Consider the following 18720-nt stretch of genomic DNA (forward strand, 5'->3'; position numbering starts at 1 on the left):
TGTCTTACGGGAAGTTTATCCTACCAGAAAAAGAAAGGACATGACAGATCAGTAGGCATACTGATCTATCACACAGCACAAAAACAAAGTCACAGCACTCAATGGAAATGTGGAAGTCTGAACTCTTAAAAATACATATACAGTTACCTGCACTTCAGTTTTAACTTAAATATCACTTCTAAATAGAATACACAGTTTGACAAATGGGTTTGTGAATAAAAACAAAAATGGAAAAGACACTGACCCTTTGGGAGACGCTTTATGGATTTCTATGCATTTTGGTATAGAATGTCTCTTTTCAAGTCATGTTTACATGAAAATTTATGGAATGTCAGTTAGAAGTCTGGAACCAAGGCAGCACTCAAAAATTGCAAGTGTTTCTCACTTTGCACGAAGTAGCCCTGGCCTCCTATATATGAAAATTTGTCAGAAAAGGAATGAGATTTCTTGTGAGAAGCTTAAATGTGTCTGGTGCTATTGGCAACAGAATTTGCATGCCAATCCCTCAACTGACCCACTCCAGTGTCAGACTGCAATAACAAGGTACACTGGTGAATAATTATTGAGGTGTTGATGAGACAGCCCTCCTCAGAACAGACTTTACCTGCAGTGATGTGCTCTGTCAGGTTTGATGCTACAACACTTTGGGCACTTGTAAACCACCTGTCCTGGCTTTAGCTGTAAACTCTCGATGAACTCTTTTGTGGCATTACCTTTGGGTACAGCACCCTGCAGGGAAAAAAAACAAACCAGGAGATTAACTTGTGCACTTTATGGCTGCTAAGAACAACAGGATGACTTAAAACTAAGGGAGGGGCAGAAAGAAAAAGAAATAAAAGTTTCCCTAAGATCAACAGAACAGAGTTTTAAGAACAGCAAGAAGATTCAGAAAAGAAATTTAAATGTGTTCTTAATATATGGAACCACATACTTACATATAATTTTGGTGGGACTTTTGTTGTTTTTTTTTTTTTAAACATCAATTAAATTCCACTTAAGCAATTAGTCTTTTGTAGTCCTACAGTAACCTTAAAATATTTAAGAATCCTCATCCCTCTTTTCACATCAACAAATGTATCATGTCAGTGTTTCCTAACACACAGAAAACTGCAGATGTTTTATGCCAGTAGAAGCAGCTTCTTCGGAAGTATTATTGTGTACATTAAGAGCTGCTGGTAAATAACTCATGTATTTATAGTTATGCTTTTATTGTGTATTTGCTATTTAAATTGGGGGTTAACATTCAAACAGTGAACACTACGAATTGTCACACCTGAATGAGACCAGGTAAAAAATTCTTAGCTGTGCAATTTCCACTTCAAAGTATATCATTAAATACATAACATATTGCTGCTACAGGAGCCCAAGTTCATGAGTTTACAGTTTTTATAGGGACAAAAACTTGCTTACAAAAAAAAAAACAAAAAAAAATCAACAAAACAAACAAACCAAAGAAACTCCCCCTGCTAAAAAAAAAAAAAGAGCACCATGAAAGATGGTGTATGAAAACACTGCTAGTAGATTGGCACAATTTACTTCTGTGAATTTAAGGCTTTTTAAATTGAAATAAAAACAGAGATGCAATATTTCAACAGATTTCTGATGGAAGAGTCTCCTAACAATACATCTATACAACTTGCTAACAGCAATAAACAGGAGTGATACATGAGTGAGAGAACTGCACATTAAACCAGTAGTATGAGACTTTTTAAAGCAATCTTTGGGGGCATTTACCCACAAAACCTCCCCAACAGGCCTGACTAATTTAAAAATTACCAAAACCAATTTCCACAAAATTGCTACAACTCATGTTCTCTCTCTTCAGTATGCAGCACAGCTCAAACTTTAGGAATGTTTTTAGCAAGGATCCACTGGAAGAAGTTTTTAGAAGGATCCACTGAAATGCAGGACACCCGCTATCAATTGTGAAGAACTGAGTTGGTAATTTATTTATAATAGAATTCTTCTTGTTTGCCTCAGCAGTGCTTTTTGCTTCATTCTCATCCTACATATGCCCCTGGTTCCCCATGTCCTGGAAGCTTCCTTAATCTCAGACTCACTGTCTGCCACATGTTAGTGCATCCCTTCTCTGTATCTTCCTTCCTGCATTTTATTTAGCTGAATTCCTCATTATAAAAATGAAACAAAATCCCACTGGCTCTCCATCCACATACACAAATCCCACCTCACACAAGGAATTAACATATCTTTTACCAATTACTCTCAACAGAAATTGTATCTGCTTCTCCAACACTGCTCCAACGAGCCCATTTCAAAATACAGCTTTTGTTTCACAAGAGCTGCTGCTAACTCTGCAAAATAATTGCAGCCACCTGAAGGTCCCTAAGCATAAAAATCACACAACATACAATAATTAACAACCATCTTTAGGATACAAACTATCTAACAAACTGCTGCAACCCTCCATTCCCAAGTCCAGCGATCAGAAGTTTCAGAGGCTGAAGTACTGCTTACACTTCTGCCCAGCAGCAGTAGCATGCAATTCAACAGTCTTTACCAATAATTGTGAGAATACCCCAAATCAAGCCATTTCTGCAGTGCTGGGGCTTCTGGAAGGGCTACAATATAAGAAACAACAATTGTACTGAAGTCTCAACAGCGCCTAACAAGGTTTCAAGGAGAAAGTAACATTTGGAAGGGACAGTTATCAGAGGCACACCACCACTCCCAACAGCAGCAAGAACATTTGTGAGGAAAGAGAAGTCTAAGCTTGTCTTTCCTTCCACTAACTAGTGGAGATATGTTTTGAACTGAGTCTACTGTCCAGAGGTTATTAAGGAAAATAAACCATGACAGGCCATTCAGAATTAGCATCATGGTGCTAAACTTTACCTTGTCACAAACTGAAAGATGAGAGAGTAGCAGATCTGATCTCTCAAAGCAATGTCCTAAGGATACATACAAAGGGATCTCAAAGCTCTGATGCTCCCCAACTTGCCTAAGAACTGCCATCTCATGCTCAGACCATACTTATTTCAGCATTGTCCAATACACTCAAGAAAATCAGTAGAATGAGAGATGGTAACACAGCTTTTCAAAACAACACATATTCTGCTCTATTCTGCTGAAGCAATACTTGCCAAGGCAGACAACCAAAACCAGCTTTTCCAGCTTTCCTGTTTGTCAAGACACAACAAGCCACAAACACGAGATCTGCCACTGGGGAGAAAACAGCATTGGAGAGAAACACTCTCCTTCCCAGTGCAGAAAGAGGAGCTGCTCACACACCAGGAATCTAACGCTGGGTCCTCGACTTTGCATCCGACTTGAGTGGGACGAAAAATTAGCATACCACATCAGCAGCCTCACTCAGCAGGCTGACACACAGAAGTTATTTAAATCTGCCACTCACTCGGCAACTGAGTTACCCAACATCTAGCAGACAAGAAAAACACCGCCTGTTTCTTTCCGAGACACACGGAGAGAGGTGGATACTTACTGGATCTGTCAGCATAGCACGAAAATGTGAAGCCAAAGCGAGGAAAGCCAAGGTGTTGAACAGTGTGCCATTGATGACACTATAAACATAATCTCTCGATGGAACTAGCATGACAAGAAGGACTACAAAGTCGGCATAGAACACCAGCATCCAGGTAACGACAGCACATGCAATACCACAGCCATCTCGAATAAACCACATTGTTCCCAGGGAAGCGCGGCTAGGAGGTGGAACACACTTTTCTGGCTGGAGGTATTCAGGTGTCCTTTCAATATCTCTGAAGCGGTGGACTGGAGTAATCATCATAGGCTATTATGTCCATACTTGCATCTGAAAGAGAGTCAGAAACAGTGCTCACTGCTCTGCCAGACATCCAGACCTCTGTTCACATAACGGCACGGTCATCGCATGGGAAAATTGCAGAAAGTGAGATGAAAAAGCGAAAAAGGTAAATAAATCAAACATAAAATAATGGATTGGGAAACCACACTCTTGCGCTTATCGGAACACTCCTTACTCAGAAGACTCTAAGTGCTTTTAAGAAGTGCTTAATTACACACTAGGTCTACCTGTGTGCCACCTCCACCTCCCTAAGTGGAAGGCAACAAGCATTTTAATGAAGAAAAAGTCACCAGGTAGGAGCCAACAGGAGTGGCCACAACAGGAACTGAAGCAAGAACTCAGCACTGTTACATGAGGGGAGAAAAGTCCTGTCACAGCTGGCAGGGTCCCCTTTTTTCTGCTTCATATCTGGGGAAGGGAAGGGTCTTTCCTACACATACTGGGAAACTTAGCAAGTGGAAAAGGTATCCTTCCTCCTTACCCACTGACTCCGTCCTTACCCACTGACTCCCAGCTTTGGGGTAAAAGTGCAAAAACAAACAGCAGTACAGTCAGATATGCAGGAACTGATCAAGAAGCAACCCAGGAAATATCTTGACAGGAACTTCTACTCTTGGCTGAAGGATGTTATTTCCCAACAACAGCTCTTTCCCACCCTCACCTCCTCCTCTGGCCTTACATCCCTTGGAAGTCTTCTGTTTTGCCATGCCTCTCCCACCACCTTTGCTCCATCCCTCAATGGCATTTGTTTTGCTTCCCGTTTTCCAGCCAACTCCACTCTACTGCAGCAAGAGGACCAACACTGACATTGCCCTGTCCTCTCCTCTCCAGCTCTGCAGACACCTGGTCTATCCAGAGAGTAAGGGCCATCTTGGAACCAGGAACAGTAATGCTCCAGGCATGCGCCAGGATTGTGTTTCAGTGTAACTCCCACCAAATGGAGGCATGAGAGAAAACAGAGAGGGTGCTCCTAAGTCTTTGGCAAGGCATCAATCCATCTGCACTCACTCCATCCACCACTCAATGCTGGAGCACACCTGGAATGCTACACTTTGAAAGCAGCTCTTTACACACCCAGCAACCTCTTCCAAACACACTTCTACTCAGAGTATTTGCTCAGTGCTTTAAATGCTTCATAACATAACATCCTCTAAAGACCCACCTTCTACAAAAATGGCTGCAATCATTCTACTACCAAATACACTGAACTGCAGATCCCTGATGGAAGGTATCAGCCTCCTGCTGTTTCAAAATGTAAGGCTTATTCTCATGGCTTTGCAAAACAAGAGCGCTCACTATGCCATTTAAATTCAGAGAAAATGTTCACCGCTAATTATTTTTTCAGCCAAGAAAGTTCACCCTAAAGCTATTTTTGTCATTAATTGTTTAAAAATGGATATATTTTACATAAAACATAGTGAGACAACTGCAGAAATCCCCAGGACTTCAAATTTTCTCCAAATCTTATGGCTAAATTCTGCCAAGTACAAGAAGAAAGCTCTACTCTGCCTAACACCAACCTAAATGGAGATATTGCTGCCCCTATCTCAACAGGGAAGGAGATGATAATTTACTTTTCAGCTGTTCTTTTAAGAAGACCAAATTGATAAGAGGACAATTATTCTTTCACAGCCAAAGAATAAGGTTATTAATTAGCAGGATGATTAATTACATCCAAGCACAGAGCTCTGTGCACCTGACTGCGAGTGACACAAAGAGAGGTACTGGAACTGCTGTGGCCACAATGAGAAGCAAAAGCCAGGAGCACAAACCTCCTAGGTGCACAGAAGCAGATGAACTAAACAATTTACAGTATTTGTTGCTAGCACAACTCATATAAATAAACTAGGAGAATTAGATATTTTCTCATTTTTCCACTTGGAACATTTAGTATGCTGCCAAGCAAGTTTAAGGTGGTTTATGAATCTGAAGAAAGTCACGTGAATTAATGTTAAAGCATATCAGTCTTGTATTTATACACACATCCCACAGAACAGAAATATCAAGATGAAAATGTCCTTGTGAGGAATGTCATTTACTTTGACAAGAAAAAAGCCCACAACAAAAAACCCACTCCTCATTCACAAAATTCACATAACACGTTGTAATTACTCTGTATTTTAACCACAGCTATAATTCAGCCTTGTGATTTCTGATATTTAGGAAGACAAGCTATGTAATTTTTGTAAATAGTGAATACCCAAACAATATGGCAGTCTAAGTTCAGATAAATCTATACCTACTAGTACCTGCATGCCTTTTCTCCCGTTTTTCACAACTGCTGTAAGGACAACTATGTATTCAAACATTCACACAGACTTAACAAGTACTTCAAAGACTTAGTTCTTCCACTCGCTCAAGGAAACAGGTTAACCTTCACTGTGTTGTTTAATAATCTTATTAAAATTGTTATGCTTGCTTGCCAGCTCAAAATAAAACTGACATAATTAAAGACTCACACCTGACAACAGCGTTCAGTTGACAAGAACACCACATTACACTAAAAAGTAAGAAAGAAAACTGTAATTTAGGTGTTCAGCTTCCAATCAAAAGTTTAGACTTGACACATCAGGTGCAGTAACAAGCTGGGACAGCCCTGAACACAGACTCAGGATTTTTGCCTAGACTTTTTCCTCCCCTAAGGTTTTGCATCCCAAAGCAAAGGAATCAAACAGTCGCAGGAAAAGCAAACTCCTATTTAAGAAAGGAATCCCTTTGACAAGTCACCTTAAGGTCAGAATGAGCAAAGACTGACTGAAAGCTGAACAAACACACAGTGATTAAGCTGTGGGTTTAGTCCTGAATAGCACACTTCAGCAGTGAAATAAAAATTAATCTCTCTTGCAAGTGCAGGAAGTAGTTGCACTCCAATAAAAGTTCTACAGCTCTCTATCAGATATATTTTAAGCTAAACTGGGGGAATAAAAAATTAAGAAAAATCTATTGCTGTGTAACTGTCTAAGGAGAAACTGGAAGGAGCCTTGAGGCCCCCTCAATCTGAAAGTCTGGAGACTCAATTCTGCAGGGAGTTAAGAGGACAGAGCACAGGCCCCTGATTGTGGCTGGAGAAAAATTTTGTTATTTAATGTACTCTGCCATCTAATGCTCGCTTTAGAGCCTCATTAGGCAACAAAATAAATCAGTACATAAACATCATATATTGCTTTGAGAAATACATATGTGTTCTAGTGTTCATTATCTTAAGAGTCAAGCTATAGGAGCTTAAAGTCTCAGCTTTTCCCCTACATGACCTGGATAGTGAGGTTTTTTTTAATTCCTTGCTCTTATATATACAAACATCTGTTTTGGTTTATGCTATCCAGTTCGGTATTTTCAGATAAATAATACAACAACCAAAAAAAAAAAAAGGTTGTAGCAGGGTGGAAGCAGTAACTTGCACTAACTGGTTTGCCCTTCAATCATGCTGCATATGAACTTAATTTATAATACAGATGGAATATGTCAGCTCCTCCTGCTCTGGAGCAAACAATATGTAAACAGTGTAGGCATAGGGCTTAAGGATTTAATCTTGGTGTCAGGCTACAAGAGAGGCCACTAGGTAAATGTGAGATACAATGACAACACACACATCAATTCAGCTTAATGACATGACAGAGCAAAGACCTCTTCTTGTTTTTTTGTCTGGAAGGCATTTGGCAATACAGGAACAATCAAAAAACATGTAATACAAAAGTTAGAAATGTAAACAAAAATGAAAATCTACTTCCTGCAACAATGAACACTTAAAATATGCTACTACACCCTATATAAACTGTCTTTTCACATGCCATAAGCCATGTAAAAAAAAATCTGGTTTTTAATTGCCTGTGACAGCCAAAGAATTTGTTAAGAATACACAAACAAATGATGTGGGCCTTCACCCAATAAGTGTCTGAAAGCTACCTGAGGTTCTGATGCAAAACTTACAGCAAGCTTAAAACCACCATCATTGTGAACCTGCTGATTCTCATGTAATTATTCATGTTAGTGAAGTCAAGCACATGGGTATGACCTGCAGAACCACAGCATTACTGTGTACATTGCAACCATTTCCTCTATTACAAGTCCATTAACACTGAACTCGGGGAAGAGGTTACATTTGCATTGTGTCATATGAACTGGGTGAATTTCAAGTTCTGCCAGCTACATGAAAACAATACTGAGGGGAAAAAAAGAATAAAAAAGAAGAGAGATCAGGGCAGATGGCAGACCTTTTTTAGGTTTTCAGTTTGGTTTTTAATTTACTTTAAAGAAATACTTCCAAAGAGCTTTTATGACACACAGAGTACCTTGAGAGCTGACAAACAATACTCATTTTTTATCATCAAAAGGAAGCAGACATAAAGAACTAGGCTTACTATATTCACGACAGCTAAGGCAAGCAATCTAGATCCACAGGACAGATGTCCTTTTAAACAAAATCAGTCAGCTCCAGACAGACAGAAACTGCAGAAGAATTAATTTTTAAGTTTATTTCATTTTTTTCTGCAGATAAAACTGAATAGATTAAAACACTGCATATTTAAATCTTCCTTTGCAAGAGACATAAGAGAAGGTGAGTTTCCTAACCAAAAGGGTTATTACCTATGCTTCTCCTGCCACACTTCCATGCAACCAAAATCTAACAAGCTTGTGAAAACTTGCCAAAGCACAGATAATACGAAAATATCAGAATTTATATGTATTTTCCTAATGGCTCCTGCAAGGCCTAAAAAGCATTATCTGATCTGCAGGAGTGCAACAAAAGAGGCCAGCTATGCCGAGAATTTTTGGCAGTCTCCTGCAGATTCACCCAGATATCCATTGGCACGGCATTTTCCAACCTCTGGTTTACAAAACCCTGGAGGGTCAACGGGACACATCTAACAGGTCTGTGAAAGGCAGCTAAAAAAAGCAAACCTATTATTAGCAGGCTCAAATTTGCTACAGAGAGCTGTACTTCCATTGGCATACTTTCGGCACTCCACACATGGTTAAAAACACCAAACAAACAACAAACACAACAAACCCCACCCCAACTGGGGCTGAAAGCCCAAAGGGGCAGAAACCTCCTGCTGGGTTCCAATGGCAGAGGCAGCAGGGAGGGAAGGAGCGGGCAGGGAAGTGAAGGCTGTGCTTACGGGACACCCGATGAGTCAGATGGAATTATCACAGGGCAAAGTCAGCGCTGCCAGCCTCCTCCAGGGGCAGGGAACAGCACTGTGCCTACCACAGACACTTCTTCACTTTTCTCCTGGAAATTCAGGCTACTTTAAGGAGTACAGTTACAGCCTAAATATTACATTACCAGCTATGCATCTGCCTTTAGCAAAAGGCTGACAAACATCTCAAGAGTCTCCTGAATCCTTTGACTCCTGAAGTCAGGCAATTGCAACACTTTCAGTTCCCATACTCAAGAAAAATGGCGTAAAGAAATCTTTAAAAAATTACAAGGCTTAAAATAAATTTATGTTTCCTGAGGGTAAAAGCACAGGCTTGGATTACCTCCCTTAACAGGGGGAATAGAGAGCATGTAAAACCAGATGATAACCAATTTATAACATTTTTCTATACGTAAAGTGAGTAAATGGCTGCACTACAATGCTTTACAGTAATTGTTTACAAAAGTGTTTATAACATCAACTATTCTGATGTTATTTTCTATTTTTAATTTATTTCTTACTTCAAGGATGCCACACGTGAACAAGACCTTAGTAAAAATGGCTCATGCTAAAATCATATTTTCATTATTTTTATTAGAAGCATCTTATTAGAGGGGAAGATTTAATTGAAGTCATGCCTTCCTGAAGAACACATTTGAATACGAGAGCAAATACACAGAGTAAACTTCTCCCTAAGGAGAGAAAGGGGAGGGGGAAATTACATCAAAGATGTCTGTCATATCTAGAAACTCCATCCTGAGGGTTTGGATCAGACTGCACCTCAAAAGAGATGCAGCCACATAAGGCACAAACCCCTCAGTCCTCCTCTAATTTACATCAGTGTGGACAAGAAGCAACTTCAACAGTGCCAGAGGAATTCCATTAGTAGAATTGAAAGGAAAATAAGGCCATGTTTTCTGAATTACAAATACAGGGGTTTCCCTATCCTGATGCTTGTGGCATGCAGTCTCTCAGGGTGGATGGAACAGCTCCCTGGTTAGTGTCTGTATCATTTCTGTTTAACTAATGGACATGTATCGTATAAATAAATTGTAATGCAATAATGATTGACCTAAGAGTCTGAGTTATCTGGTGATTGCACCCCCACCAAAAGGCCTGTCAGCTGCCAGCCTGAGCAAAGGAGAGCAAAGACAATGTAGTTACTGTCCAAGGTACAAAAACACTGGACCACTATGGATGAGTGACAAAATTGGGGCAAGATGTAGAAACAGGGCACAAATCACAAGGGCACCAAGACTGAGGTCAGACTTGGATCTGACTTGGTCTGATCACAGTCAGTGATCTTAGTAAGTCTTTCATCAGAGATAGAAGGTACTTTATAAAACTGTCATTAAGTAATGAACCATTACAAAATAGCTGGTAAGTTTTTAACTATCAGAGCTGCAAGGGCAACAGAGATATTCTGTTACTTCAATCTCCCAGTTTCCCAATAAACCAAATACACACAAGCTACTTAACCCAAGCCAAAAGAGAAATACTAATCCTGAATATACCATCCTTGTTGCATTGCCACCTCTCTAAAGTTAAGCACTGGAAGGAAAGAGCAATCGTGCAAGAGAGACTGCACCAGGAAACAGAAAACAACAGATGGGGATGTCATGCTTTCCCACAGCACTGCAGTTATCCTGAATGCACAGCCTTATGAGAGACAAAACAGGAGAAGCTCTCCTGGTCTTCTAGACAGCTTTGCAATTTACATGCTGACTCAGGACCTAAAACAGCAAGCCACTGGATTAGGGGAACGTAAATTCTCCATTTCTCCTTTATCAACATTTTTTTTTAACAAAGACAAAAAATAAAGGGAAAGGCTTATCTATAAAACGGGTATTATTTTTAGTTTCAATTTTAAAAACCACACAACTTTCCTGGCATAAGGAATATGTTTTGCAGAGCAAGAAAGAGCTGCAGCTTTGAAGCTCTTTTAATCATAATAAGAAGCTGGCAGAAACCCTCCAGTCTAAAAAAATATTTTAACTACTATTTTTCAAGGCAGAAAGAGCACTTTACTACCAGACATAGGTTTTCACTCAAGATGGTCTATCGCAGGATTTGGCTCTCACCTGCTTTTGCTACAGCCCCCTCTTCACAAGCATGAACAAGTCACTCACTCTCTGATTTTATTCCCCTGCCTGTAGTTTATTATTCTGCCTTGCCACATATGGGTAAGTAAAGATGTAGGTATAAAGGCTGTAAGGCATTTAGATTTCAAATCTACATACTACACCTAAGCAGATCCCTAAGCCAATACAGAAAGTGCACAAGGCATACATTAAAATAGCACATTAAAAACACAGGGACCAAACAATTATCACCTCTTTCCTGCAAAGTTAAAATCACAACTAGAAGAAACATATGCTGCTACTTCAGAAAACTGGAAAAACCTGCAGGTTCAAAGTTGCTGTAGGTTAAAGCTTTTGAAACACAGCAAAGAACATCTGAGTTGGCAAACTAAGCATTTCTTGTTTTGCTCACTTTAGCACTGGCAAGCAGCAGGGATCCTTATTGCCATAAAAAACAGTTTCTGTGTGTAAACCTTAATTTTCTTTTGTAATACAAAGAAATAAATTAATATATGGTAGCTACCATATATAACATCTTCCTTATCTATTCTGTACTGTATTGGACATCTGTAATTCAAGTGGCCACTGCAAAGAACAAAGAATGCATATCACATTACCTACCTTTATCATCTGTTACAGTCTTCCCTGTAATCTATGATATGGTACTACTGCCTTCCCACTAAGCCTGCATGTCTTTTTGTACCTTTTTTTTTTCAAGAGCATAGTATTTTACACTACCTTTACTCACTCACACCGTTTCAGCTTCAGCCCACTTGTTTTAACTTCTGCACACTGCACCACACTTAAGATTGGTCACCCGTCAATTCTGCATTATTGCAGAACTCACAGCTGAACATGACAAACACACCATCCACCACCAGCCCAGGAGCAGGAACAACAAAGGCCTTGCATTTCCTCTCATTCAACATTCCTCTGTTGTCAAAGGATCTTAACAGTGAGTCCTCTGTGTCCTTTTTTTACTTGCTGTTTTACTCCCTCCTAGAATAGCACTTCCCAAGATTTTTCTAGCTGAATTCTGATGCTGTACCCTTCCCTCTCGTTTCCTTACCTTTCCATATCTATCCTCTCTTTCTTTTTTCCCCCTCCTCTTGCACTTCTACCTCTTCTCCTGTAACAGCAGGGGTTCTGTATGGTCACCCTGGTGGTGGAAAGAGAGATATGGGGCTATAAGCCTAGACAAATCTCTCACTCCAGTCTCCAGAAGCACCCCCAAGCAGCCCCCAGGCTGGGGGCACAGCCAGAAGCAAATCACAGGAGTTAACACACCAGTGCTCCCATGCAGTGAGCCAGCACCCAGCTGCACCTTGCCTCTAACACCTTGCACCTCACTAGCAGGGAACTGCTGCCATATGGGGAGGCCTTTGGCACACACACCCTGCAAACAAGCTGGCTCGTGTTCCTGGACTCCCTCTCCAAAGGACAATGTGTGAAGTGTTACTGGCAGACTTGCTGCACTGCAGCTCCAGGCAAGGGCTATCTTCTTTCCTCATTGCCTGCACAACCCAGGAAACACACAGCTTCAATTAGGAAAGCTCTAACTTCTCCTTTTCTCAAACACAACCCAAAGCTTCAGATCAGTTACATGCACAGGTTAAATATGATGTTCCAGGTACAATCGGTCACATTTCGTTTGCTTCAACCAGTTAAGAACAGGATGGGGGAAATAAAAACTGACAACAAGCTATTCTGTTGTGTCATATTTTACATTATCGGCTGTTTTCTGTCAGGAAGGGGCTGTAGAAAAACTGTATTCCTGAATATTGCCCTAAGAAAAAGGTCATATCTACACTGCAGAGGCATCAGAAAAGCATAAGCTCAGCCAACTAACATCTGCAGAGAGACTGGCTGAGCTACAGCCAGTCCATTTTCAGACTGACACCACTGTGGGTGCCCATCTAGTCTCCTCTACGGGAGAGATGCCCTGTTACAGCTGTATGGGAAATGTCTGCATAGTGAAACTGGCTCCATGAGCAAGTCTTTCTGAAATCATGCAACACACGGTTTAAACTGCATGGACTATGCAGCACTGCTAGCTCCTGTTCTGCTACAGGTGCACAGCAATCCACCCATTGAAAAAAGTAAATTCCTATTAGGTAAGAAAAAGATTCACCAAAGCTGAGCTACCACTGCCCAGGATACAAACACACTGCTGAAGACTGTCAGCTGTTGCCCTTCGCTGATGCAAAGGAAACTGCCCAGAAAAAACACATAACTACTTGGGCACAGCAGACCTGCATCTGCTGAGGAATTAGGCATTCATCTTCTTGCAACCTGCTCCCATTATCTGGATTAAATTACATTTGTGTACTTTTGTCTACAACCAAACAAGCAACTTCAAACTGAAATAGACAGCCTTGTCTGTAACTACATCACTTTAAATGAAAATTAAAAGGAAGCAGAAACATACATGAGAATACCCAATAGATGTTATTGCTATAGATCCTAAACGTCACAACAAATATTTTGGGGTTTAGGTACACGTGATATTTGCCCTTTCATAAACCTATAAACACACAAGAGTTTCTGGGCCGCACCTTCTAAATCTCAATGAACATTCAGTCAGACACAACTTACTACCAGCAGCAGGTCCCTCTGGTGTGACAAACACTATTGCATCAGTGAGGCAGCACCAAGAGCTACGCTGACAGAGTCGTGGCCTTTGAAGGACTGCATCTTTATTGCACATGGGGCTGCATTTATAAAAGACGTAAGAGCGGCGTGGCTCCCCTTATGATGACTCTTATCACTGAAATGCCTGTAACGCTACGCAAAAGACTCATTTGTTGCTTTCATTAAGCAAAGGAAAATATGGTCCTCACTAATGCCTTGCTATGTACACCACAAGACACCAATGCAGTCACTCACCGTAAGTCACCAGTCCCTCCCCTCTCTGCGATTCCACCGTATCAGAACAACCATCCAAATCTGGGCTCCTTTCCTACAGATTTGACATTCCATACACACCTTTGCTGTGCCAGGAGTCTGGCACACTGTCGCTCTCTCTCATGCTGAAAAACACAGTTTAGCTTTTCTGAATCGGTATCAAAGGAAAGACATCTAAACGAACTTTGCTGTCCACCCCACATCCCTCAATGGTTCACACCAAGTGGAGAGCCCATCAGGGATCAGACTGCTGCCCCCTCCTCCCCAAGGCCTGTTTTCTTGATTATTTTCTTGAAGACTATTTTCTAATGAGCCATCGTAAACTCTTGCTTCTTCTTAAAAATTTATCTTACAGAACAACTCCAGTAGCACTCAGAAGCTGCCGTTCTAAACCAGTCCGGATCGCTTGCTCCTGCCACGTAAAACTCACCATCCATTTCAACTAAACCCGCCACAGCACAGCACAGCCCAGCCCAGCCCAGCGCCATGCTTTCGCCAGGGATTGCCGCCGATGCCGGGGGCGCACCTGGCCGATGGGGCCATGTGACAGCCACACGCCGGGTGACCAGGGCCACCTCGGAAGCGACACGGTCAGCTCCACTCGCTGTCCAGCTGCTCCCATCGCTGCAATGCATTAGCACATTACAGGACCACTGCAATCCACCGACAGGTCACAGGACCCCGACGAAATCGCTGGAGGCTCTGACTTTAAATTTCCTGCCGAGGGGACTCAACGCTGCTCCGAAAGGCCGCGGAGCAGACCTAAACCGCGTACTTAGCGCGCTATCATTTAACGCGTTCAGCTTCCCAGTATTTAAAGCCCAGCGCTGGAAGGCGGCGAGGTGAGAGCGGGAGCCCTCCGCGCGTTTCCCGACCGATGCCCACAGGTCCCGGGGACGCTGCTGCGGGACAGGAGCCGCCGCCCGGCCCTGGCCCTGGCCCGGGGGCCCCGCCGAGGGATGCGGAGCCCCGCGCGGCCCTTGGGCGGCCGCGCCACCCCGGGCTCCCGCACGTACGGCCGAGGGGCCGCGCGGGCCGGGGACACCACAGGGACAGCGGCGGGGCCGGGGGGCGGCTGGTGCAGCGGCGGGATGGCATCCACCGGCGGCCCGCTCCCGGCTCCCCGCTCTCTGCTCCCAGTTCCCGCTCCCGCCCCGCTCCGCCGGCGCACACACCTGCCCGCCCCCCAGCACCCCCCGCCCCGCGCTGTCAGTCGCACCCACCTACCCCAGTGGCCGCCGCCGCCGCCGCGGGTCCGGCGCGCCCCGCCGCCCCCGCGCCGGCAGCGGCACGGCACGGCACGGCACCGCACCCCCCCTTCCGCCGGCCGCCCGCCCGCCCCTTGCGCGGAGGTGGAGCGGCCGCCGGGAGGAACCAGGAAGTGAACGGCGGCGGCGGCGGGAGGCAGCGCGGCCCGGCCCTGCCCTTCCCTTCCCCGCCCCGCCAAGGGCTCCCCGGCCCACGGACGGCGACTGCGGGCCGCCTGTGCCCACTGCGCGTTAACGGCCCGGGCGTGTGGGTCCCTGGAGGGAAATGCGGGTTTTCTGAGGAAAAACCCCACACTTTTTTGTTTTGGCATGGGAACGGATGGTTCTGCCTCAGCGGGCACCTCTGAGCCCCAGGCGCGTTCAGGGTAGTTTTGGTTTGCAGGTATCCAGAATCTGCTGGCACGCAAGGAGGAGCCGTACAGTGCAGAGCAGTGAGGATGTTTGGGGGACTGGAGTATCATTCTAGGAGGAAAAGCTGAGGGAGCTAGGCCTGTTCAGTCTCGAGAAGAGACTTCTGAGAGGAGACATCATTAATGTGTATAAATGTCTGAAAGGAGTGGGGTGTGGGTGTGCCAAAGAGATGGAGCCGGGCTCCTCTCAGTGGTGCCGAGCACTAGGATGCGGGGCAGTGGGCAGAAACTGATGCACACAAAGTTTCACCTGAACATGAGGAAGAACTTCTTTACTGTGTGAGTTACACTGGAATAAGCTGTACAAAGAGGTTGTAGAGTCTGCCTCACTGGAGATTCTCAAATACAATCCTGTGCCGTGTGCTCTAGGACAGCCGTGCTTGAGCAGGGAGGTTGGACCAGATGACCCACAGTGGTCCATTCCAACCATACCCGTTCTGTGACTGTGATTCTGTGACAGAGCGCTCCACTGCTGGTGTCATGTTCAGAGACAGAGCTCTGAGGGCTGAGTTTGTCCCAGTTCTGACCTCAACTCAAGAGTTCTCCATTGCATTTTTTGTCTCCTCTGCCCAGCTGAGAGCAAGAGAAGATCAGCACACAGCTTTCATGGGTGCCTGGTGTTTAGCCAGTGTCAAACCATGACGTGGGCCAACACACATCATTCATTTACCACAATGAAGTTAAAAGATACTGCTTTTCCTTTGTTAAAAAAAATCCCAGCATACAAACCCAAACAAACCCAAGAAACAAGTGGCATCCTTTTTTGTATGATAAGCTTCACTGCTGCCTTCTGCTGGAATTTGAATGTCCTCAGAAGTGCTCTTCAGGGCAAGAGGTTGCCTTCTGCCCTCCCCAAGGAAAAACGAGCCAAACCTGGGCTCCTCCCACCTTTAAAAAACTGCTGTTTGCATGTAAGCAAGATTTGCTAGCTGAGCCTCTGGACTGTGCAAGAATTTGACTAACATTAAGCAGACTCCAAGCTGGGGGGGGGGGGGGGCAGAAGTGGCAAAAAAATTAACACATCACTCTTTCCTGGCAATTGTAACTGTTAGCTGCTGTGGGCTGAGCCATGGGAGTCAGGAAGTGAGATGAGAGCCAGAATGTCATCTCCCTGTGCTCTCAGTGGAAATCATAGGGTGCATCTGCATTAACGCTGCTTCAGATCAAGAATTCACTCACATCTTCAGAAAGTTTCTGATTTCTTCTTACTTGTTTGGTTCACACCGTGCAATGCGAGGACACAAATATCGCACTGCAAGTCAAATGAAGGGTTGGGCTGCGCTGGACAGCAGCACTGGCAGATGCTGTTTCAGAGAGAACATACAAAGCAGGGCCTTTCATGCATGGGAACTGCCTTTGTCTGGCACCCCTGCAGGCCAGCAAGGAGACCTGGCCCTGCTCACCTCCCTAGGGTGAGTGGGGAGGACAAGCTACCCAAGCTCCCAGCTCTGCCAGGCTCCACTGCTGGCTCTCCCCACCAAGAAGCAGTAAGCAATGCCCGTACAACCCTAGTGTGCCAAAATGTGGCTCCTTTCAGATGCAGATAAGCTATGGGAAGAGTCCCAAAAATGCATCCACTCTGCCCCAACTGCTGATTGATAAGCAGCCTGCCAATGGGACCAGACCAGGCTAAAACTCCCAAAACCATCCATCACTCTTGTTTGCTCCCACTGCATCATGCCACCTGCTCAAGTAGGCACAGCCAGGAATGCTTTGTACAACAAGGAGTTGTGGAAAGCTGCATAAACTCTGGCAGTGTGCTGAGTAATCCTTGGGAGCCATGGATCATTTTTAGCCAAGCAAGCATCAGTGTGAAGTCAAGATAGAATCTTTTAAAATACTCTGAAAATTATCACACAGGAGCTGTGCAAAAAAAGCATGCAAACTTACATTAATGACTGTTATGAAACTTTCAATTAAGGCTGTCAAAAAAACCCAACCCTTAATTATTGTTTTAATATATAGTGTGAGTTTTTAATCACATTTCCCACGCCACTTTCCCAGCAATATCTGGCACAGGACCAAGATGTGAAAAATGCATATTTTATGATTGGCTTTTCGCAAATATTAAAATGAATATTATATGTGTTGCGTTAGAAAGTAATGCTGTATTAATTCTCTTAAGTAGTGTGTTAAATATAGTTTTAGGTTATAAGAAATGTTAAAATAGAAACGATGCTATGTAGGATACTTTTTTTAAAGAAAGGACAGTGAGATAGCAGCCACAGGACACCTAAACCTTTCAGAGAAAAAGAATTTATTGCTCTCTTATCAGAAGAAACTGAACTTCTTCCCACCTCGAAGGCGCTGTTAGGATTCAGAGGAAGAAGTTGATGATGACCAGACAGAATCCTTTCCTTGAATGGAATTTATGCATCATGTATGAAGTGTATGAATATGCAACAGGCTGCTGCTTTTAAGGGTTAATCCTTTGTTAACGGGTGTCCTTTTTCAGGCTCGTGCTGCCCAGACAAAGGTACCCGGACATCCGTAACTCTTGTTTCTATTGTGTCATATTGTCCTAATTCAAACTGTCCAAATTATTATTACTTTAATTGTATTACTATTTTTATAACCATTTTATTATAATTAAACTTTTAAAAACAGTGACATTGGCGTTTTTCACAATGAGAATCTTCTAAGGAAAGCATTTGGTTTCTTCCCTGCTCCCGCACCAGCCTTCCCCGCGCACCGCACCTCGCTTGGACTTTTCTGAGGTTAAAAACTCCGCAAGGAAAATGAGGAAACGCAGAGAACTATGACCATGCGATCCATTGCTGTGCACCGGGATGCTTCCACAGCCTCCTGGAGGAGCTTCTGGCAGAAAGCGGGAGCTTTGTTTTTACCGCGAGGGTCAGCTTTTTGGACGGGACGCTTTCCGGGATGCGGCGTGCCCAGCGGGTACCGCGTCCAGAGCGGGACGTGAAAGGCTTCTGTGGCTTCCCGGCTGCACCCCGCGCTTGGCCACCAGGCAAGGGGAGCCCTCGCTGTGGGGTGGCGGCGCCGGCTGGGCGGGGGGAACACCAGCCCGGGACAGCCGGCAGCGTCCCCGCTCTCGGTGCCGGCGGGCGGATGGAGGGCGGGCAGGAAGGCAGGCAGGAAGCGGGCACTGCG

General features: G+C 43.9%; 1 protein-coding gene across 2 annotated transcripts in view; it reads right to left on the minus strand.

Moving 5' to 3' along the window:
• ZDHHC3 (zinc finger DHHC-type palmitoyltransferase 3) overlaps positions 1–15211 on the minus strand; it is a 33813-nt gene extending 18602 nt beyond the window's left edge. The window contains exons 1-3 of one of the 2 annotated variants that reach the window (XM_063156516.1): positions 15156–15211; positions 3461–3790; positions 605–729 (exon numbers count right to left, since the gene is read on the minus strand). In XM_063156516.1, coding sequence (XP_063012586.1) covers positions 605–729; positions 3461–3766 — 431 coding nt within the window. In that variant the 5' untranslated portion in view covers positions 3767–3790; positions 15156–15211. Of the gene's footprint in view, positions 1–604; positions 730–3460; positions 3791–15155 lie in introns of those variants that run through there. The other variant, XM_063156524.1, reaches the window with a different exon arrangement.
• Between the last annotated feature and the right edge of the window lie 3509 nt (positions 15212–18720).

Source organism: Melospiza melodia, chromosome 1 (assembly GCF_035770615.1).
Source record: "Melospiza melodia melodia isolate bMelMel2 chromosome 1, bMelMel2.pri, whole genome shotgun sequence".
NCBI lineage: Eukaryota > Metazoa > Chordata > Aves > Passeriformes > Passerellidae > Melospiza > Melospiza melodia.